General features: G+C 39.5%; 2 protein-coding genes across 3 annotated transcripts; both read right to left on the bottom strand.

The window, feature by feature from the left end:
• Positions 1–235: 235 nt before the first annotated feature.
• On the bottom strand, positions 236–5,739 carry LOC110820933 (Hydroxyproline-rich glycoprotein family protein). The gene is made up of 9 exons (XM_088208082.1): positions 5,224–5,739; positions 4,530–4,805; positions 4,330–4,428; positions 4,097–4,220; positions 2,540–4,016; positions 2,276–2,441; positions 1,876–2,040; positions 1,493–1,645; positions 236–796 (listed from the first exon to the last, which is right to left on the bottom strand). Exons 1-9 carry the CDS (start codon positions 5,287–5,289, stop codon positions 587–589), a joined length of 2,736 nt encoding a protein of 911 aa, XP_088064208.1. The 5' UTR covers positions 5,290–5,739; the 3' UTR covers positions 236–586.
• A 930-nt stretch (positions 5,740–6,669) lies between these two features.
• Positions 6,670–12,345, bottom strand: LOC110820941 (disease resistance protein (TIR class)). Of its 2 annotated transcripts, none has more exons than XM_088207756.1 (9): positions 12,082–12,345; positions 11,778–11,954; positions 11,290–11,423; positions 11,145–11,197; positions 10,989–11,029; positions 10,740–10,892; positions 9,816–10,087; positions 7,223–8,994; positions 6,670–7,127 (listed from the first exon to the last, which is right to left on the bottom strand). In XM_088207756.1, the coding sequence occupies exons 1-9, from the start codon at positions 12,138–12,140 to the stop codon at positions 6,927–6,929; spliced, it is 2,862 nt and encodes a 953-aa protein (XP_088063882.1). In that variant the 5' UTR covers positions 12,141–12,345; the 3' UTR covers positions 6,670–6,926. The 2 variants fall into 2 exon arrangements, with proteins under 2 accessions (XP_088063882.1, XP_088063883.1); XM_088207757.1 differs by having other exon boundaries at positions 10,989–11,020.
• Between the last annotated feature and the right edge of the window lie 11,969 nt (positions 12,346–24,314).

Below are 24,314 nucleotides of genomic sequence, written 5' to 3'. Positions count from 1 at the left end.
AAAAATATTTTGTTTTTGATATAAAATATTTTGTAGTGCATAAATACAAAAGATAAACGAAAATTATTTTTGTAGAGATATGATTGAATTCATCGTATACGAGTTCGAGACGTATGAAAATATAAATAGAGATAACAAATAAAACCCTCAAGAATAACGAATGCAAAGATCAGCATAAGTTTGTCTCGGTAAGATCATGCCATCGTCAAGAATATATTAGCCTCCAAGATCATGATTCTCATTTAAAAGCAAGTTCTGTGATCAATTCTAAACATGACTGGCAAAATTTGCCAAATTTACATTTAGTAATAGTTTGAATAAGTAGAATACAAAATATATTTTTACAAATATGTGTTTTTGTAGTGCAGAAAAGAGTTTAAAAAAAAAAAGCTCTCAATCCTTAATAATTCTCAGGAACAGTTCGTTCTCACTGGAATCTCTCTTGAAATATTTCTAATAATTATAGTTCCTATATATATATATATATATATATATAGTAGTTCTTCAAATTCACAACCTCAAAAGCAATTGTTTGTTCATCAATGGTTAAATAATTCGTAAGTAAATATATAGATAAACTGATTAATTATTGGTGCTGAACGGATTCATTCTGAATTTCATGAGCCAATTCTTTTGTTAGATGATCAGCACGCTCATCGTGTCCACCTGCGAAATTATACACCTTGAATGCGAATTGGAAAGCTCTCCACATCATTTTCGCACAAGCCTTCTTTCGCTTGTTGTTCTTGGTTTGATGGTCAGTGGCCTCTGATTGCATTGCACCCTCTCGCCTTTCCTGGTTTCAATTTCAATATATTTCGATTATAAAAAAAGACGTGAGAGGAAATTGCAGTATATTTTCTTTTCCTTCATTCGAGACCAATTATTTATACAAGAGAAAGAATTTTTTTTTTTATTTTTAGTGTTCATTATCTGTACCATTACATCTTAAAAAATTCAAAAATAATCATTATTTTCTTTTTTTTTTTTTAAAAATATCTTATATGAAACTAATTTTTTTTTTAAAAAAATCTAATTTTAAAAAGTTTATGTGCTGAAATTAAAATGTCAACTATTTAACATGATCAAATTAAATATATATATGTATGTGATACTTCAGTTCTATACAAAAAGTATATATGATTATCATTGAGCATCATATAAAGACTCAAACACATACTACTAATTACTTAACTTTGAAATTTTAAGATCCGATGGTTTGAATTCAAAAATGTTAATAGAATATTCGTTCATATGGTACAAACTATTTGTCAAACTTTATGATTCTAGTTGGTTCAATCTTGAATCTTATAAGTTTTTAAATTGCGATTTGTGATTATGATATGTTTAGTGATAGAGATTATGATACCCTAGTTTCACATCCGAAAGATAAGTTTGTACCTTAAAAATTATTTAGATTAATGATTCTTGGGTGGAGGGGCATAACAATGTAATTTTGTTATTGCAATGAATTGTTGATTGAAAAATATACCTTAAGTGCCAGCTCCATGCAATTTGAGGAAACATCCACCATTGATTCCTTGATTTGAACAATGATATGAAAGTCAAAATGGATATTGTGGCTCTGGAATTTCTTTGATTCTTCATCTTTGATTCTTTCCAATGCATCTATGTCACCTTTGACCTGTTTTTTTCATTTCGGAAAACTATTAGAAATTGTCTTATGTGACAACGAAAAAATTAACCAGCAGGAAAGTAAAATCTATTAGAGAATTTAACTGGCAGTGGAAGGAATAATTCAGATTCACTAGTTCTGATACACGGACCTCTAGTACCAAGTTTCATCGATAGACATTAAATAATAATATGCATCCTGGAAAAATCAATAGCAGAAACAATGATGAGAGAATTCACCTTGCTGAAATATCGTTCAACCTTGTCAAGGATCTTGCACAATGGAGGTTCTATCTTCAAATTTTGCAGTTCATGGACAACCGTATCTAATTTTGAGAACAGTGCAGCTGCCATTCGCAGTGCTTCCAACTTCTTATGAGGAAATCCTTCAAATCTTGCGAGAACCTGAGCTTAAACAGAGTTTCAGGGCATGATCATGATATGGAACATAGATTACGATTCCGATGTTAGTAAAATTACAAAGATAGAAATGAGATATGAAAAGCTAAGTTAATTGATAAGGCCAAATGTTTGCACTGTAAAAAAAACCTGTAACCGTTCACACCCGATAATACAAGTTAGAAGAACACAAGCCAAACGAGGGTAATAGGTATATGTGTATATATATTTATATATTGACCTGTGTTTCATCTGTTAATTTCTCAAGCACAGATTCTACTTTACTGTGGAAGTCGAGAAGCTTGGTCATGTCCTTAGTTTCGAAGGTAGTAATCAAAATTTTGAGGTCCTTGATTGCATTGGCATACTTCTGAACATCTTCTTCAATTTGCTGGAAATACGCTGACCTAGAATTGAGAGAAAATCAACTTATTAATCTTGTCATATTGGATAAAAATAATTTGTTAAAAGCTTTTAGAATTTTTTGCTATATAAATATATATACCTTCTTGTCATCTCTGCTAGTGCATCAGCCATTCCTTGCTGTCCATTAATTGCAACCTTCCCACCACATTTTTTTCCATTACCTGATTTTTTTTCTACATTACAACCTTCAACCTTTTTCTTCAGAACCCTATAGAGATTACCCATGTGGCTTGATCGCCTCAACTTAGTTTGTGCTTTCTTGGGTCGCAAGACTCTAGCAGCACCGGGCGGAGGGGGAGGTGCAGGTCCACTTATAAACTGCATTGGTGGTGCTGGTGGTGGCAATGCAGCTTTTGACGACATCATTGGTGGTGGAGGTGGTGGTATTACTGATATAACTCCTGCTCTATTGGGCGGTGGTGGTGGAGGTGGCATTGGTCGTCCTATTGCATCAGGTTCTGCAACAGGACTCGAAACTAGGCATGGAAAAGGGGGTGGAGGTGGTTTCATCAATCCACTTTCATATGTTAATTGAGATTTTTGTGTTAGTGGCAGTGGAGGGGATGGCGAAGTTGGTGCCAAGTAATTTTGCGAGATTGGGAGTAGTGGTGGTGTTGGTGGTGGCAATGGAGGTGGTACCAGTGGTGATGCATTTTGCTGCAAAATTGAGACTAATGGTGGGAGTGGAGGTGGTGGTGGTGGTGGTACTGATGCTGTTATCTCTGGTAGAGAAATTGCATATGGCGTGGACGGCGGGGTTGGAGGAAGTGGTTCGACTATCTCCAATCTCGAAGAAGCTTTTGGGAACAAGGCAATCGGAGGCAGTGGTGGCGGTGGTGGAGGCTGTGCTGGTGTTACAACATTTGGTCCCAATGGTGCCTCCATTTGCAATTGCTGTGGAGGTTTTTCTGGCACGGAAGAAACATTCACCGACGATTTACAAATTGTAGCAGTTTGCTCAACAGAAGAAACATTTACCGATGATTTATGAATTGTAGCTGTTTGCTCTACAATTATATTGCTTTGATCATCATTAGTTTCCTCCTTTGACTTGTACAATTTTTTCTCCCTACTTTCCTCAAGGACAACTGCTTTGATCACTTCAGAATTGCTTTCTATTTCCTTCCAATATACTTCCTCAACAATTGCAGCTTCCTCTTTCTTTGGCTCCTCAAGAATAACATCATTCCCATTTGGAATCACAAAATCTTGAGCACCTTTTTGCGACAAAATATGGATTGCTAGACGCTTAACATCGACAGGACTCAACTTTTCGAGTGCTTGAACCCGTAGAGACCAAAGAACAGGTGATGTTGAAGCTATGTTCGCAAATTCTCCTCCTTTTGGAGACCCAACAATTAGCTCCGGAAGAACTGAGGTTGGGGTGCTAGGAGAAGGACAGAAGGAGGTGCTGCTGTCTGAATAAGAATCAACCATGGTTCTGCCAAATGTTTTCATGTTACTGAAATCTTTCTTTTCATCTTCCTCATCCATTATGTCGAATCTTTCTCTGGTCATCTTTATCAAACCATCAAGCATAGCCAACACATTTTCAACTGCAGCAACAAACCAATATCAATGTAAATTTCCCAATTAACTTCATTATTTATAATCTAATATATGTTTGAAAACTTACCAACTCGCTCAGACCTGTTTTTACCCACACTGCTGTACTTATATTTAGACTTACGAGTCCAATCAGGGTCCATAATCCAAGAATCTCCAATAGATTTTAAACTGTCATGGAAGTACACTAGCATCTGATTCAAAGTATTTTTTTCCAGATATTAGATCATGACAAAACTCTATTATTCAATGCCAAGTTTGACCAGGTCTTAATTTTCAATGTAAAATACTAAATTGTTTAACCTGATCCATGCCTGCAGCTCCTTTAACTTCTGATATCCAAGTACTTGGAATGATTTCTGGACAAAGTTTTTGGAGATCCTTCATCGTTTGCATCACCATCTGCTCAAAAAAAATGAAGTGAAACTTATCTCAAACTATGTTTCTTAATTCGAATATTGTTAGAGTACAAAATTAAGTAGAGGAGACAGATGGATAAATACATCGGTTATCGATGAAGATGCATCACAAGGAGGAATATCAATGATGTCCCTGAAAGTCTGAATCTTCTTCCTGAGCTCCACCATCAAGATGAAATTTCCCGTCCACTTCGGTGAAGGTTCCTTCTTCGCACTCCTCACATCCTTTGGATTCTTGGGTATCCTTGGCGATCCCGAAATTTTTGTAGTTTGTTGGTTTTTAGGTGACTTAGATACTGAATATTTATTAACAGATGGTCTATTCCTGATTAATATAGGAGAAGACGTGCCTTTAATAGTCTGCAAATGACACATGATCCTTCTGTCAATACTGCAAATCCATGGTATATACACCATACAACCAAGAGCTTGTTGCATACACCAGAACCATTGTATAAGATAGTTAGATCATGCAAGTCAATGAACTGGGTCATTTAGATTTTTGTTACAAATTATATGTCTAAATATTTTCTTTTCACAAAAATATGAGAAGAATTAGCCACTAAATTAACTATTACTTAGTTTTATGGAAGTATTTTCTTTATTTTATAAGAGATTATGTGTTCAAGTAAGACTATATTTTTTCCTATATTATCATTAGAAGATCGTGTAATAATTGGTATGTATATTTAATGGAAAAAAACTTAAATATCTATTCTTAAAATTCTGGAGATAAACATACATAGGAGAGGGAGAAATAAGGATATAGAAAAGATACCTGCATCTTGGATAGCTTGCGACCAAACAACAATGGTGCCAAGCCACAACAGCTCCCAACGTTCATATCGAGTCAAAAGTTCCGAGTTTTATAACTACAATGCAACAACCGCAAAGCTGATGCTGATGAAGTTTCCTCATCAACATAAATTATTGTATTCACAAAGAAAGAAAATTGTTTCAAAAATAATTTTTTAAGGTTACAACAAGAGACTTGTTCGACCCTTTATTCATTTTTTTTTTTTTTTGAATTTTCAGCAAAAGAACAATTCAAGAAGCGCAGGAATTTGCATTAACAAGAACTGATTGTATCAAAAAAGAGATAACCAATACTTCTGTACATGATATGGAACTGTCTCTTGAGAGAGAGAGCCAAGAGGAGAGAATTGAGATTCTGGGTTTTTAAGGGAAACCCTCAATCTTGAAAGTTAATTACTTTTGCTAATTTATTTTATTTCATTTTTGGGAAATTTTCTTGGTTGATTTTTTCTAAATGGATAAACAATTAACCCCTTAATCACAGGGATTACATACTGGCTGCCATGATAACCAGCTCATAATCATTATTATAATAGCTTCTTAATTATGGAAGATGAGGTGGTATTTTGATTTCCATTTCTCATTTTAACAAAAACAAACCCTTGAATTGCTCTGGGATTTTTCCTAAATTTGTCTTCAGTTATCCTATTTAATATAACTGTAGTCATCTCCTATATATTAAGCTTTCAGTTGCAGGTTTTACTTTTATCTAATTAATCTGATCTTAAAAATAAAAACAGATTCTATATTTTTCTCTTCTTAATTCTTTTCTTTATATCTTGGAAACTTTTTTTCAAGATTTTCCAAGTTAAGACATTGACTATTCTATATATATATAATGGGTAAGTACTCCAGCTTATTGTGGAGGGCTTGTCATTAAAATGGGAGTGGAAGATCATATTAATTAGAAGAAGGAAGAAATTGAGTTTGGCCAACTCATCTAAATGTTTCAACAAATTGGAAATATTCAACCCTACATGAATGTATAGGGTATATATACTAACTCTAATATATTATTAGTAAGTTGTTCAACTAATAATAATTTATCATTATGATATATGATCTTGATGAAAATATTAAAACTTTAAAAAATTTACCATATTTAAAATAGATGGTCGTCGAGTTCTATATAGAAATTGAGCTTGGTCTTCTAAAAACCGATTTGTTCGGGTTCAGAAGTTATTGGTCCAATGATTTTCAGCCAGAGACATTACATTGCTTGTATTCTCAAAAATGAAACGTCACGGAAAATGTAACTGTTGTTGGGATCTGAAGAGTTTAATAAATTCAATAATTAATAAAGAATCCATGTCAAACTGAAATGACGACTATATATCAAGAACACTATCAAAAACAATGAACCAAAATGCACGCAAATATCAGGAAAGAAAAAAAATCATTCAGTATGTTGAGGCTAAATTCGAGGCTTGAGCAGCTAAAAATTCATTATGAGAAAACCAGCATATAAATCTTGCAAAATGGAGAAGGCGTTTCGTTCTGGCAAAAAATTTTCTTATTAGAGCTATTGCTAGAGTAAATTTCTTCTCTATCATCATGTAGCTTGTTGATGGTGGTTTGCAATTTTCAAATTTCACCTGACCACCACATAAATCTTGAGCTCTGGTGCAATGCATCCATAAAGCCATTCAGCTTCAGGCTTCTTTCCTAAGGTGCCTTGACTCTAGCAGAACTTATCCTGCTGATCTCTCGAGAACTTGAATTAGCTTTATTCTTGCTACAGTTAATGGTGCCTTTCACCGTTTTGCTTTCTACTGGAACTTTCTTGGATGTTGCTGCAGTCCTCTCTGCAATTCTTTTCTGGCGCTGGATTGCTAATTCTTCCATTTTCTTCCTAATTTCTTCTTCCTGGTTATAAGTATCTTCAACTGTTAGTGGGAGACAAAAGTACCAGGGATCATGAAATAGCAACCTATATGATCATATTTTAAATTCATCATTACCTTTTCTAACTTGCTTTTCTGAACTATGGTTCTACTCACAAGAGGCTTCCTGCTTTTAAATATTGTCTCGGATTTGGTTTTTACAGTGGATCCATTTGAAACTTTTGGGTTTGTTCCTCTACCTGGATCCCTTTTCATTGGATCCTCATTGTTCTTGAGAATGGTGCTTTGGTCGTTTGAAGTAACCTTCTCATCTCCAATGTTGCTCTCGACACCTGTGCTCCTGCTATTAGTTTCCACAAGAGATATGTCAATCCCATAATCCATTGACCATGAATCTTTACTAGTTTGAAATCCGGGATCCCGTTCAAGAATCATGAAGAGGTCATTTGGTTCAGAGGAATTAGTAACTGCAAACTTATCCTTTGGAATATATGAAGTGTCATTTTCCAGGTGGGAAGCTAAAGTAAGATCTGCAACCATGCTTATGTCAGGCTTCCTTTGAGACGCATATAGATCATCTGGTCGAGCCTGTATCATAAAAGAATCATCAACAAGTATGTCTTTCCTATTCTTCTCTGTGCTAGAGCATTTACCCTCTGATGACAAAATGTAATCTGCATCTAAGGTTGTGTGCTCCTTGGTTGCATTATGGTTTTCTGGTTCTCCAGTCTGATTCGTAAGAAACCAGTCTTCTTCTCTCCCAACTTTGATTAAGGATGCCTCAGCTCCAGAAGAAGAGAGAATACTTCCAGTACCTGATTCAGGTACTCTCTTAAGAAATAGTAAATTTTCATCGGTATCATCCCTTCTCTTCACAACCGAATGGAAATTCTTTTCATTTTCAAAATCATCAAAAGGAGTGATTGCTTCATTTTCTCCATCTGTTCTGGTCGCAAGAAAGGAATCAGCAGAAACTCTCTCCCGTCTTAGAAAATTTTCTGATTCCGGGCTCACAATTGGGCTTGTGGCAAACGTTCCCCCTTCAGGGCTTCGGTCCGAAAAAAGGTCAGCCTGAACATCCATGTGGTTTCGTCTTTCGTCTCCATTACATGGTTCCTCATCATCTCGCATCAGAAGGTTCTGAAAAGCATCCCAGTTTCCATTATTTTTTCCCTCCTTAGATGCATTTACAAGGTAATCATCAGCAGCATCTGATCCATTTGTAAGATTGTTGGACTTCTTTCCCTTAGAACTTAATTTTAGCTTATGGGACTCGTGGGACTTCCTTAATGATTCAACTGCATCTTCCACCTCTTGTTTGATGGAAATATCATCAATTAAGTTATCCTCACCTGACATTCCTTCAGAAATTTGACCCTTTTCTCCATTTCTTGTTTTGGGAGTAATGTAGTTAATATTTCGTATGATGACTGTTCTTGATGATTTCTTCCTCTGTTTTTTTCTTTCGGTTGAGGAATGCTTTGCATCTTGCTGCTGCAAATATGACTCTGAATCACTTCCCGAGTCAGAATCACTTGCTGAATGGGAATCACTGGACTCTGTAGATCTTTCTTCTCCAGAATATTCAAGTTCTTTCTTATTTAGTGATTTCTTCTTTCCCAGAGATGACTTGTGATTCTTTTCACGATCGGGGTGCCTCAGGACATTTTGATTAGATTCTTTCATGCCAGGAGGCCACTGCATATTACCTGGATAGTGAAGTGGAACAGGCTGCATAGCAGTGAAAGGGTATCCTTGATATGAAGGAAGCTGTTGAATGGGGCCTTGGGGATTATACATAAACTGAGGTATCTGGTTCATCAATGGCATTGGCACTTGAAATTTTGCATTAGTTAACGGTGCCTGGTCTGACAGAGCAGAATTATCATCTGCAATAAAATTTTGCTGAGATCAGACAACAGCCGGTTTCCATCGCCAGCAAACGGGTACTGCTATTATCATTAAATAGGAACAGGTGCATGCTCAAACATGAAAACATTTTTCCTTCTATTTTTATCAGGGTTAGCTTCCTGGAGTCTACTCTGGGAAATTTTTAACAAATAAAGAAATTCTACTCAAGGAAAAGGTTTTTAGAAGAGAAAAAGTTGGAAAGACAAGAAAGAATCAAAATAGAACTGCTCAATAAGTTATAATATAAGAAATCCTTCAAATTTAAACAAAGTGAACGACAAAAACAGATTAAATAGTAACGATGGTTTTGAAAAGATATCATGGATCCACTTGTCTAATTTAGCACAAACTACTATGCAACTAAATAACCACTTTCCTTTTCTTTCTTTCCTTTCATAAATACAGACCATTACAGTCATTTTTGGAGGTATTATATTGTTGCAAAACTCAGAGGATTGAAAACTATCTTTAGTCTTTTGCTCAAAATGGGGGCCTGAAGAACTACGTTTATTTTGTATTCTGCATATTACCTACTGTCGTAGCATAATTTTTGCTCTATCTATAGTTATGTTCTTATCTTATTTCTTTCTAATAAATAAATACATGTTTATATGAAAACAGTCCATTTAGTGGAATCTTAGTCTTCGTTGATGACATATTTTCATCTCTACGAGCCTGAATCCAACCCTTGTACATATCTCAGATGTTGGTAGAAATTTATTTTCTCTGGGCAATTTTGCTACTCAAACAGAGATAATATGCATCTGTGAAGGAAAACCACGAAGGATGGGATTAGTACCTTTTTTGTGATCTGAACTTGCATTACTTGTAGTTGTGTCAGACTTCGATGCATCCAGAGAGTCATCCGATGGAAGATTAGCAGCAGATTTGGCAAAATTTAACGTTATGTTCTGACTAGGACCAGTAATCTCATTAGAAAGGAGAATGCCAGATGTTTCTGATAATGCTAGTTCTGATGCATTACATGCTTCTACTGCCGCTAATTCCTTCATCCAAAGACCATCTCCATGTTTTCTCTTGCATAGATCCTTGAAATCACTGCAAGCTTTCCTGAATATTGACCAATACCACCAGATTCTGAGACTAAGCAGCTTATATCATCAGAAAAAACATTGCAATTGATCACTCAAAATGAGTTGAACAGGCTTGAGCCATTGATCATATCCTGGCCCCTCTATGTGAGAGAATAAGGCTCAAACAATCACAAGAACTTCGCAAGAAGAGAAAAGGAAGAAAATGAAAGGTAATTCAAAGGGAAGTCAGCACTCAGCAGAGACACTAGCTCATCAATGATTAATGTGACCCAGAGGGTCTCAAATTTATCAGGGAATGTGAGGGCATGCAATCGAATAGAAATTTATATGTACAGATTATGACAATTTTCATTTTTCTCGCGAAGTTAATGATTTAAAACAGCATCAAGTTCATGGAAGAAAACAACTTCAGAAGCGAAAACGATTTCTTTTGATACTACCAAATGTATAGCTAGTCAACATACTGTCAAAGCTTTACCATTAAAAAAAATAAAACAAACAAGGAAAAAATAGAAAATTAGGAAAATGAAATTAAGCATTTAAGACAATGTAACTGTTGATTTTTTTTTAAATAATATTGACTTTATGATTAGTAATTTCGTTTACTACAAGACCATTTTATGGCTTACTCGTGCATTAGAATCATTTGAGGTCTTAGCAATTTGTACCTTAATCGTGAAGCACCAAAAGCATCCGCAAATGAAATCAGATTATCCATATTGTCCAGTTCAAACCCAGCAACAAATCCACGAGCATAAGCCATTGCTTGCTCTCTCCTTAGCAAGGCTTTCCGAGTTTCCAAAAGACGATGGAGTTGAATCCTTATCATTAAAACAACCAAATGAATAGAAGGTAATCGCAAGCAAAAGTAGTATACATTTAGCAAATATATCCATTTCAAAGATAAGAAGAGTTACTTTGAGTTCTCTTCTACTACAGCATCATTATTCTTCTCCAGCTCAAATTGTAGCAGAGGAAACAGAAAAAAAGTCCAGATTGGAATAAAGAACATTAATATAGAAAGGTAATAATCTTTATCGAGATATACAAATTTTGCAGCAAAAATAGAATACCTTAAACGAATCATTTGATTTCCTTGTATTACCATTGGCAGCCAACTTGCTTCCTGAGAATGTAATGTGAATCATGAATGATATAAGTGTCTACTTTGAACACAAAGGGCAATTTAAGCATCCTAATGCTTGCTCAAAGATATACCTTCCTCCAGTGACATGGAGACATGCGAATTAGACAATTCATTAGCTTGAACTGAATGCTCGATCTGCAAGATTTCACTCTCAAGACTGACAAACCTTTCAAGAACTGCTGGTGTGCTAACAAATCGAACAAATCTGAGAAAAAAATATATATTAGGCCTGAATAGAAGTCACTCCAGCGTCAATGGTAAACATTGATTAACATTTGGCATTTAAGAAGCTACAAGAATGAACAAATTTTGACAACACAAGTTTATTTAAGCAAGTTCTGATAAAACTAGCACTTGAGATCAAACCAAATATTAACTAGCTCCAAGAACATATCAACTTCAAAATTCACAAGAATTTTATGATCCAAAAACCATCTATATTATTCAATTACATCCGAATTTTACAAATCCAAGGAATCATACCCAATTGTGAGTTAAGATTAATTGGTGCAATCCATAAACTAATAACAAATCTTTATGAAAAGAAAAGTCGGTTTACCTCTCAAATGTGGCCTTGGTGAACCAGGGAGCATCTTGATTTGGTGGTCGAAGGGAAACCGAGTACCCACCTCTTGAAATCTCATCTTTTGCGAATTGGAGGTGAGCAATGAAAGAATCGAAAAGCCCAGATGCTATTTTCTCAGTTTTCCCCTTGTAGAAGAGAACCAGATCAAATCTTCACATCCAAATGAAAATTGAACACAAAAAACAAATAAACAAAAATTAATTAATGACACCCAGAAAGTAAAAGAGCAAAGTAATGCACATTAATAAGAAGTGAAGAAAAGAAAAGAGAGACCCACCTGGTTCGAGTTGGCGTGAGCTGAAACAGAGCATAATCAAGGGGCTTTGTTGAATCCATTGAAAGAGACAATAGACAGAGAATTGCCGGAGCTAAACTGAAGCAATTCTTTAACGTGTCTGTATCATCTATATCATGAATACTTTATCCAGGTCCAATTAGCAGAAGCTGAACTGTAGAGGAACTAGAGAGAGAGAGAGAGAGAGAGAAGCCAGCTAGAGATGATGAAGCACTGCACATGCAGAGTTTGATTGAGCAATGCTCAAGATTTCAATGGAGCCCACTAATAATTCGAGCGCCACTCTTTTTGTTATCTAGCCCGTTAAATTGATTAACCTAAATTATAATAATCGCCTATGTTATTAATAAATGTTTCAAATAAGTCCTTAACCGTTAACAAAGTTAACGCCGTTAGTATTTATCCGATGTGTCTTTTTTGTCCACGCTGGAACCATGTGAACATCCACGTGGCATCTACGTGGATCCCACCAAAGACAGCCCAACTCATCTTCCCTCCTCCCCTTCTCTTCATCCTCTCAATTGCCCCTTTCAGGAACTGTTTCCCCGGCCATGGCTTCACCTTCGTCTTCATGCCCCATACTAGTTTTTATACATATATATATATATATATACACAGAGCAGATGCATAATCTATAAATCATAATTAATATTAAGTATTTCTTTAATTTGTTAGCTGTATCACTCTTTATGTTCTAACTTGATTCTTTCCTTTCTTTTCTTCCTTCCTCACTCATTATTACCCACTTTCTTTCAGCACTCAGTCGGTCGCTCTTCAGATATATATATATATAGGTACATGCATACATACATATACATATATTTTTTTTTCATAGGCTGATTCTATTAGCAAAAGCCTATTAGCTTTTATCACTTCATTAAGCTATTGCTTGCATTTTCTTTGGTTTGAACAGGCTTCTAATTTCTCAAATTTCTTGATCTCGGCTAAAATAGGTTTTCTGATTGCCTTATTTTTTAAAATTTCTTGGGTCTTTTGCAGCTTCTTTTTCCTTATTCCTGACACTTTGCTACTTTTGCCTCTCTCTTCTGCTATCCATATTCTTCTTCTTTTCTTAATTTAATTATTTTTTTCCTTTTATGTTTTCTACTGTAAAATAGAGTAGCTTAAAAGAATAGTTTTCTACTATTCTATATATATATATTACATACGTCATTCAATCTCTCTCTCTCTCTATATATATATATGTTACATAGATACATCTCGCGCATATATTGATGGATTATATAATACATACATATGTCTATATATTGATGGGTTATATAGTGAGGATGAGCAGACGAGATGTAGTGGAGACTTGAAAGATTATGAAGAATCTGGTTTAAGATTTAGAGATGGAAAAGGCCGAAGAAGATGACGATGAGGAAGCACATTTGTTTTCAACGGGTTCCACGTGGATGTTTACATGGCATCCACATGGTTCCCGCGTGGACCCAAAAAAAGGCACATTAGACACCATGTGTACTCCAGAGATTAACAACGTTAAATTTTTCCAACCGTTAAGGACTAATTTAAAATATTTTTGAAAATATAAAAGTGCAGTTGAACGGGCAAAAAAAAAAAAAAATTTAAGATGGCCCTCTTTGAATATTTATTAATTATACGAAATCTAGTGCTATATTTTAGCCAAATTGATTATATAAATTTAGAATACAAATAAATATCTATAATTTATATATCTGATTGAGGTCTTATGATATGTAACATATTTAAAAATATATACTTTTTATAAAACTTATAAAATCACGACTAGTTTTAGATTTTTTTTCACTTTTTTTTATTTTTAGAAATTATAACGATTAATAATAGAAGTAATATTTATAATGATATTTACAGGGGTGGAGGAGAGGATTTAATTCGAGATTATTTGTAACACCCAATATTTTATTTATTTTTATTTTTATTTTTTTATATAATTATAATTATTATTTAATTAAATTAAATTTATTTTAATTTAAATTAATGAAAATAATAATAAAAATGATAAAAAAATAATTAAGGATTTAATTGAAAATAATTTTGGAGAAAAATTAGTGAAAATTTGAATTCTTAAGTATTTTTAAAAGAAAAATCAGAAACCGATGGTTAAAACGCAATTTAGAAAAGTTACACCGCGTCAGGTACCCGATCAGCAGTCCCGACCAATCAGAATGCGCCAGGTGGCAGAGGCGTTGACGTGGACGATTTGTAACGACCCCGGAAATTTTAATAAGAAAAGCATATAGATAATTAATCTGAATTGCGGAAGCGTAATAAATATTGCAATTAACATCCCTTACACAATGCCAAAAATGTGTTCAACATATGAAGTAATAAACTAATTAAAACAAGTACTCTAAATAAGAACTATAAGTATAGCTATAGAGTCTTTAGGCGTCCCCTTCGCCGTCTTCCTGCGGAACGGGCTCGGGAACAATGTCTTCCTAATCTGAAATGGTTAAGTAAGGGATAAGCTACACTAGCCCAATAAAGACATCACACTACCTCACTGCCACAGGAATAAAGGTGAGTAGAAAACAAAAACGACCAATGGAGCATAATTTATAATAAACTCATTTATTATCATAAAAATCTTTATTATCTACTTATCTCGGTGAGATCCATAAAACAACATATGAAAGCACACATTATCAACATCATGTAATCACATAGACTTTATAACATAATACTTATCATGTCCTTGTATTTCAATCATTAACAACATAATTCCCTCTTTTACCAGCCTACTATTATCCATAGGGATCCATAGGGGTCCCGCTATCCGTGAACCCTTAACATTTATAACCTGATTCCAGGGCCGTCCCCATACCCCGTCCGGTATGGGCGCCAAAACACATAAGGTTTCGATACCCCGTCCGGTATGAGAGACCACGTTCTCGGTAGGGTTCCTTACGATCCCGGTCCATCCACCATCTCCCAGGATACCTAGTCAGGCTGTCCACATTATCCGTTTGCCAATTCACATAACATTTTATCCCTTTTTCTTTAGTCACCATCATCAAATCACACACAAACATGCAAACCAGTAGTTCATGCCAACAAGACAACACACAACATCGGGTTCTCAATTATTCAGTCCATAATCAATGAAACAGTGATACATGCACACGAAACTATGAAATGAAAACATCAGACATCATACTGCATTTAAAACTGTAAAATAGAACAACAATAACTGACCGATAAATACACCAGACTCGGGCTCCATTAGCTACCTTAAACAATTTCACACATCTATTGATTCATGAAATACCATTTTATCATTTATTGAACTTTAATACCGTGATAGGAAACAGGGTGAGGAATCCTTACCTGTTTCGGAACCTGAAATGGGCTCTACCGTGCGCCTGCTGGCTATCCCTAAATTCTCTGAATTTTTTCCGGGAAACTGAAACACGTTACCGGAACCTGTACGTGTCCCAAAAAATCTCAAATCAGACCTAGGGCCCCTTTTGGCCAATATCGCAATTCCGGCACGGCGACTCCGCCGTGCTCCGGCGATTCGCCTCAGGTTGGCCGTTTTTTGCCGTTTTTGGCCGAATTCGGCCACACTTGCATCGGTCCCTGCGATAAAACAACCTTAGGGCCCTCGGTGGGCCAAAAAATCATACAAAATCGAAGCTTACCGGAGGCGGTGCTCTCGGGTGTTGTGGCTCTCCGGCGTGAATCGTGTTTTGGTGATTTCGCTCCGATCAACCTATAGAGAAAAGAACGGTGATCACAGTGGTATAAATTTTGCATCGAACGGAGGCTGGGAAGGGCCTCATCGGAGGCAAAAATCGAGGAGGGACGCGGCGGTGCCGCTGGGCTTCGACTGAGTTTTCTGGCCATTTGGCCGGGAGTTTGGCTCTGATTTGGCCATGGGGGGACTCAGCATCGAAAAACGAACAAGGATGAGAAAATTTACCTCGATCAGAGGTCGGAAACCTCCCCGGTGCGGCGGCAGGTGGCGGCGGCCGACTCCTCCGACGCCTGGTTCTTCTTCTCCGGCAAGGCACTGACGGCTAGGGCTTTTGTGGTCAGGTGTGGGTGGTTTATTTATACCCTTTTCCTTTTAATCACAGTCGTCCATCAAGATTTAATCTGGGCCGTTTGATCGCGATTTAATTGGGATTAAATCTGGGCCGTCCATCGTGATTAAATCTGGGCCGTCCGTGCCTGATTGAATCTGGGCCGTCCGTGCGCGTGCATCTGGGCCGACCGTGCGCACGTTTGATCTAGGCCGTCCGTGCGCGCGAAAACGGATCTGGGTCGTCCGATCGCGCGCACGCGGATCGCCCACGTGGCTCGTTCCCTGGTCAGCGTTGCCTTGCCACGCGGCGGATCCTGGTTGGCCGGGGCTGCTGACTGGGCCGCTAACGTGGCTGCTGACGTGGTGCTGATGAGGCACAACTTTTTTAAATTACGTTTTGACCCCCAATTTCTGATTTTCTTTTCAAAAATACCCCCAGAATCAAATTTTTCACCCCTTTTTCCCAAAATCAATTTCAATTAAATCCCAATAATATTCTTACCCAATTTTATAATTTTTATTATTTTTATTTTCATAAAATTAAATTAAATTACACCAAATTAAATTAATTAAAATTCAAAGGAAATTCCAATAATCACAAAAAAAAAACTCTTTGGTGTTACAACTCTCCCCCCCTTAAGAAATTTGGTCCCCCAAATTTGCATCTTACTCTATGTCGAACAAATGGGGATATTGGGCTCTAAAATCTGATTCTAGCTCCCAGGTAGCCTCTCTGGGCGTGTGATTCTGCCACACGACCTTTACAAATGATATTTTCCTGTTGCGGAGTATCATGCTCTGTCGGTCCGTGATACCGACGGGTACTTCTTCATAAGACAAGTCCTCTTGGAGTGGAAGCGGTTCATGAGCCAAGACATGAGAAGGGTCCGGGTTGTACTTACGTAGCATGGATACGTGGAACACGTTGTGGACTCTGGAGAACTCTGGGGGCAGTGCTAGTCTGTAGGCAGCAATACCAATCCTGTCTAAGATTTCAAATGGCCCAATAAATCGAGGGTTCAGTTTTCCCCTCCTGCTGAACCTACTGATTTCCTTGAAAGGAGTGACCTTAAGAAATACTCGGTTGTCTTTTTCAAACGCTAGATCTCTCCTCTAGGTGTCTGCATAACTCTTCTGTCTACTTTGAGCTGTCTGAATGTTCTTTCTGATTTTATCTATTTTCGACGTGGTCTCCTCCACCAACTCTGGACCGAACAATCTTCTGTCGCCCACTTCTTCCCAACAAATCGGTGATCTGCATGGGCGTCCATATAACGCCTCGTACGGAGCCATGCCAATGCTCGCTTGGTAGCTGTTGTTGTAGGCAAACTCTATCAGGGGTAGATGGTCGTCCCAATGGCCCCCGGAGTCAAGGACACATGCTCGGAGCATATCTTCCAGTGTACAAATTGTTCTTTCTGATTGTCCATCGGTCTGAGGATGGAAAGCAATACTAAGGGACAACATTGTTCCCATGGCTTACTGGAAGCTACTCCAAAACCGAGAAGTGAATCTGGGGTCCCTGTCAGATACCACTGTCACTGGGACTCCATGCAATCTGACTATCTCCCGGATATACATTCTTGTCAACTTGTCCAAAGAATCGGTTATTCTGATGGCTAGGAAGTGGGAAGACTTAGTGAGTCGGTCAACAATTACCCATATGGCATCATGTCCTGATCGTGCCTTGGGTAGTCCCGATACGAAGTCCATGGTGATATGTTCCCACTTCCACTCTGGGATCGGTAAATGCTGGAGTAACCCACTTGGGCGCTGATGCTCTGTCTTGACCTGTTGACATACCAAGAACCTAGATACAAAGTCGGCTATGTCTCTCTTCATCCCATTCCACCAGAATCGAGGTCGCATAGTTTGGTACATTTTGGTGCTTCCTGGATGTATGACAAACTTTGAACTATAGGACTCCGTCATGATGTCTCTTTTTAACTCACTGTCGTCTGAGACACACACTCTGTCCTTGAAACGAATCAATCCATCGGCAGAGATCTGGAATTCTGAACTCACTCCATGTTCTGCATCCTTCTTGCGGGCTACTAGGGCGGGGTCGACTGACTGGGCTTCCTTTATCCTCTGGATTAACTCGGGTTGGACTACTAGATGGTCCAAACATGTGGTCCTCTTCAGATCTTGCAGTCAAACCTGTTGCGTGGCCCCAATTGACCTGCATTCTGAAACCATCAAATGGGCTAGGATGCCTGCACTTTTCCTGCTGAGAGCATCGGCCACCACGTTGCCCTTACCCGGATGGTATTAGATATCACAATCATAGTTTTTGAGGAGTTCCATCCAACTTCTCTGACGCATGTTGAGATCCTTCTGAGTGAATATGTGTTTCAAACTCTTATGATCAGTATAGATCTGAAAGGTCTCTCCATACAAATAATGGCGTCAGGTTTTCAAGGCGTGTATGATTGCGGCAAGCTCCAAGTCATGGGTGGGATAGTTCTTCTCATGATTCTTTAGCTGTCTGGACCCATATGCTATAACATTTCCATGCTGCATCAGGACACAACCCAGGCCCAGATAGGAGGCATCACTATAAACTGTATATCCTCCCGATCCACTCGGTAAAGCCAGCACGGGTGCAGTGGTCAGCCGCTTCTTCACTTCTGAAAAACTTCTTTCGCAGTCCTCATTCCATTCAAACTTTGCATTCTTCTTCGTGAGTCGGGTTAGAGGAGCTGCTAGGCTGGAGAACCCTTCGACGAACCGGCGGTAATAACCTGTCATCCCCAGAAAGCTGTGAATTTCTTTAACTGATGTCAGCTTTTCCCAACCAAGTACCGCTTTAACCTTTTTAGGGTTCACTGATACCCCTTCCTTCGATATAACATGTCTCAAGAATGCGGTTTGCTCAAGCCAGAATCCACACTTGCTCAACTTTGCATATAACTTCTTTTCTCTGAGGACCTGTAGAACTTGGGCAAGATGGTGAGCATGTTCTTCTCTACTTTTTGAGTAGACTAAGATATCATCGATGAACACGATGACAAATTGATCCAAGAACTCTCTGAAGACCCTGTTCATTAGATCTATAAAGATGACTGGGGCATTGGTTAGCCCAAACGGCATGACCAGGAACTCATAGTGTCCGTATCTGGTTCGGAAGGCAGTCTTGGAGATGTCTTCTGTTCTTATCTTTACCTGATGGTAACCTGATCGTAGGTCTATTTTAGAGAAGACCTGTGCACCCTGCAGCTGATCGAAAAGGTCATCAATTCGGGGAAGGGGATATTTGTTCTTAATTGTTACCTTGTTTAATCCTCTGTAATCAATACACAGTCTCAATGTTCCATCTCCCTTCCTTGCAAAAGTGACTCCGGCACCCCAAGGGGACACACTATGTCTAATGAAACCACTGTCTTGTAACTCAATGATCTATTTCCTTAGTTCTTCCATCTCAATGCGGCTCATTCGGTAAGGAGCAACCGAGATGGGCTGGGTACCTGGCTATAAGTCTATGGTGAACTCGACCTCCCTGTCCACTGGTAGACCGGGCAGTTCGTTTAGGAATACATCTGGAAAGTCTCGGACTACCGGAATCTCTCGGATACAACTTCTTTCTTGGGCTTGCCTAGTTAGAGAAAATACAAGATTAAGGCACTAGAAGTTAAGAAAACTTGCCATCAAGGAATAAGTACTAAATGATTTTATTAATTTGTAAATGGCTCCTCGTTGGGAGGATTAAATACAACCTTTTTGTTAAAGCAGTCTATGGTGGCGTGATACGCCGCTAGCCAATCCATTCCTAGGATTACATCAAAATCCCCCGTGTCTAACCCTATCAGGTCTACCCTCAGTTTTCTATCTGCTATCTCCACGGCACATACCCTATAGATAACTTCTCCTAGTAATGTCTCACCCCCAGCAGTAGATACAAACAATAATGAATCAAGTCTATCAGGCGATACACAAATTTTGGAAGTAAAAACATGTGAAACAAAAAAATGTGATGCACCAGTGTCAAATAAAACATGAGCAATATGGTCACAGATAGTATACATACCATGTACCACGTCCGGGTCTGCATCGGCATCCTGCTGGGTAAGGTTGTAAACTCTACCCTAGATCGGAGGCCTTCTTTGATTCTGGTTCCTCGGGCATTCCCTTGCATAGTGCTGGGCACTGCCACATATGCGACAGATGTTGTTGAAGCGGTAGCAGGGTCGGTCCCCGTGATCTCTGCCGCAGTGTTGGCAGATCTTCCCACGTGCTGCCCCCGTAGCCTGAGGAGGGGCCTGGATGGCGGGTCTGGGCCTCTTATTGGGTTGGACAGGCGCGGTAAGTGCTGGCCTACGGAGCGGGGCTGAGGGTCGGGAACTCCCCGCCAGCTGAGGGTGGGTGTCGAAGCTCCTTTCTATGATATGCGCCTTGCTAGGACTGCTGAATATGTCTCGAGCTCTATTACCAGTAAGCGTTGTCTGATCTCTGGGCGGAGACCCCACTGGAATCTACTGGCTTTTCGGCCCTCATCCATCAATGTCTCCGGGGCATATCGGCCCAGCTCTAGGAACTTACGAGCATACTCCGATACTGTCATGTTTCCCTAGACCAATTGAGCAAACTCTATCTCCTTTAGGTGTCGGATGTGGTTAGGGAGATACTCCGCATGGAAGACCACTAGAAACTGCTCCCAAGTAGCTGGTGTAGGCAGGGTGGTCCGCTTGAGCTCCCACTAACGTACTGCTTACCCTACCAGCATGTAGGAGGCAATGGCAGCCCTCTGCTCAGGAACTACTCCCAAGGTCTCGAAAGCTCTCTCAGTCTCTGCCAGCCAGTATTGGGCCTCTTCAAAAGAGGATCCCCATGCAAAAGTGGAAGGGTTCAGTCTTCTGTACCTCTCTATGAAGCCGGGGTCGATCAAGGAATGAGCGGGGTCCTGGGGTAGAGGGACTGGGGCCGGCTGGGAATGAACTGGGGGGCCCTGTGGTGGCACCTGCTGATGTGATGGGGGTACTGGAGTGTGCTGTGGCGGTGCCTGGTAATACTGTGACTGTGGTACCGGGTCGTACCACGGATGTGGTGCCGGGTGGCACTGTGGAGGACCAGGCTCCTGTCGGGGTGGCTCGGGGTTAGCCTGCTGTAGCGGGGGCTCAACCTGCGAGAGCGGGGGCGGTTCAGGTAACTCCCTTCTCTCCTCTCGCCCTTGCTGGGCAACGATGAAAGCTTCCATCATCTCAAATAGTCTGTCTACATCCTCCCAAAGTAAATTATCTCGGGCCGCTCGGTTTAGTTGGGGTCTTTCTCTCCTCATTTCCTTGTACCTGTATTCACAAGGAAAGATTGAGTAACGATCTATCGGTGAGTATTTCTCTAAGCATTATTGTGTAAGGGATTGGTCCGAGGAACGCGGCTCTGATACCAACTGTAACGACCCCAAAAATTTTAATAGGAAAAGCATATAGATAATTAATCTGAATTGCAGAAGCGTAATAAATATTGCAATTAACATCCCTTACACAATACCAAAAATGTGTTCAACATATGAAGTAATAAACTAATTAAAACAAGTACTCTAAATAAGAACTATAAGTATAGTTATGGAGTCTTTAGGCGTCCCCTTCGCCATCTTCCTGCGGAACAGGCTCGGGAACAACGTTTTCCTGATCTAAAATGGTTAAGTAAGGGATGAGGTACACTAGCCCAGTAAAGACATCACACTACCTCACTGCCACAGGAATAAAGGTGGGTAGAAAACAAAAACGACTAATGGAGCATAATTTATAATAAACTCATTTATTATCATAAAAACTTTTATTATCTACTTACCTCGGTGAGATCCATAAAACAACATATGAAAGCACACATTACCAACATCATGTAATCACATAGACTTTATAACATAATACTTATCATGTCCTTGTATTTCAATCATTAACAACATAATTCCCTCTTTTACCAGCCTACTAGTATCCATAGGGATCCATAGAGGTCCTGCTACCCGTGAACCCTTAACATTTATAACCTGATTCCAGGGCCGTCCCCATACCCCGTCCGGTATGGGCGCCAAAACACATAAGGTCTCCATACCATGTCCGGTATGAGAGACCACGTTCCCGGTAGAGTTCCCTACGGACTCGGTCCATCCACCATCTCCCAGGATACCTAGTCAGGCTGTCCACATTATCCGTTTGCCAATTCACATAACCTTTTATCCCTTTTTCTTTAGTCACCATCATCAAATCACACATAAACATGCAAACCAGTAGTTCATGCCAACAAGACAACACACAACATCGGGTTCTCAATTATTCAGTCCATAATCAATGAAATAGTGATACATGCACACGAAACTATGAAATGAAAACATCAGACATCATACTGCATTTAAAACTATAAAATAGAACAACAATAACTGACCGACAAATACACCAGACTCGGGCTCCATTAGCTACCTTAAACAATTTCACACATCTATTGATTCATGAAATACCATTTTATCATTTATTAAACTTTAATACCGTGATAGGAAACAGGGTGAGGAATCCTTACCTATTTCGGAACCTAAAATAGGCTCTACCGTGCGCCTGCGGGCTATCCGTAAATTCCCTGAATATTTTTCGGGAAACTGAAACACGCTACCGGTACCTGCACGTGTCCCAAAAAAATCTCAAATCAGACCTAGGGCCCATTTCGGCCAATATCGCAATTCCAGCACGGCGGCTCTGCCGTGCTCTGGCGACGGCACCGCCACAAGCGGCGGCGATTCGCCTCGGGTTAGCCGTTTTTGGTCGTTTTCGACCGAATTCGGCCACACTTGCATCGGTCCCTGCGATAAAACAACCTTAGGGCCCTTGGTGGGCCAAAAAATCATGAAAAACCGAAGCTTACCAGTAGCGGTGCTCTTGGGTGCGGTGGCTCTCTGGCGTGAATCGTGTTTTGGTGATTTGGCTCCGATCAACCTGTAGAGAAAAGAACGGTGATCACAGTGGTATAAAATTTGCATCGAACGGAGGCTGGGAAGGGCCTCATCGGAGGCAAAAACCGAGGAGGGGCGTGGCGGCGCTGCTAGGCTTCGGCTGGGTTTTCCGGCCGTTTGGCCAGGAGTTTGGCTCCGATTTGGCCATGGGGGGACTCAGCATCGAAAAACGAGCAAGGAGGAGAAAATTTACCTCGATCGGGTCGGAAACTTCCCCGGTGCAGCGGCGGGTGGCGGCGGCCGGCTCCTCCGGCGTCTGGTTCTTCTTCTCCAGCGAGGCACTGGCGGCTAGGGTTTTTGTGGTCAGGTGTGGGTGGTTTATTTATACCCTTTGCCTTTTAATCACAGTCGTCCATCAAGATTTAATCTAGGCCGTTCGATTGCGATTTAATTGGGATTAAATCTGGACTGTCCATCGCAATTAAATCTGGGTCGTCCGTGCCTGATTGAATCTGGACCGTCCGTGCGCGCAGGAACGGATTTGGGCCGTCCGATCGCATGCACGCGGATCGTCCACGTGGCCCGTTCCCTGGTCAGCGTTGCCTTACCACGCGGCGGATCCTAGTTGGCCGGGGCCGCTGACTGGGCTACTGACGTGGCTGCTGACGTGGTGCTGACGGGGCACAACTTTTTTAAATTGCGTTTTGACCCCCGGTTTCCAATTTTCTTTTCAAAAACACCCCCATAATCAAAATTTTCACCCCTTTTTTCCAAAATCAATTTCGATCAAATCCCAATAATATTCTTACTCAATTTTATCATTTTTATTATTTTTATTTTCTTAAAATTAAATTAAATTGCACCAAATTAAGTTAATTAAAATTCAAAGGAAATTCTAATAATCACAAAAAAAAACTCTTGGGTGTTACACGATTTGCGTGCGCGCAATCGAACGGTTGAGATCCGTTCTCGCACGCACAGACGGTTCAGATCGAAATCATGCACAGACGGTCCAGATTGCATTGCACACGGATGGTCTAGATTGTATTGCGTATGGACGGTCCATATTAAATAACGCACGGACGGCCCAGATTGAATCGCGATGAACGGTCCGAATTCACTTACTATTTAATCGCGATCGGAAGGTTCAGATCAAAAATGATGGACGGTCCAGATCAAAAGCGATGGACGGTCCAGATTAAAAGTGGACGAGTATAAATAACCCCATCCACACCCAACCCTAACCATAGCCGCCAGAGCCCCTCGCCAGAGAAGACAACCCAGCCGTCGGGGAGCTGACCACCG

The sequence above is a fragment of the Carica papaya genome, chromosome 7, assembly GCF_054855325.1.
Source record: "Carica papaya isolate Zhongbai chromosome 7, ASM5485532v1, whole genome shotgun sequence".
Classification (NCBI taxonomy): domain Eukaryota; kingdom Viridiplantae; phylum Streptophyta; class Magnoliopsida; order Brassicales; family Caricaceae; genus Carica; species Carica papaya.
This window is presented reverse-complemented; position numbering and strand designations above follow the sequence as displayed.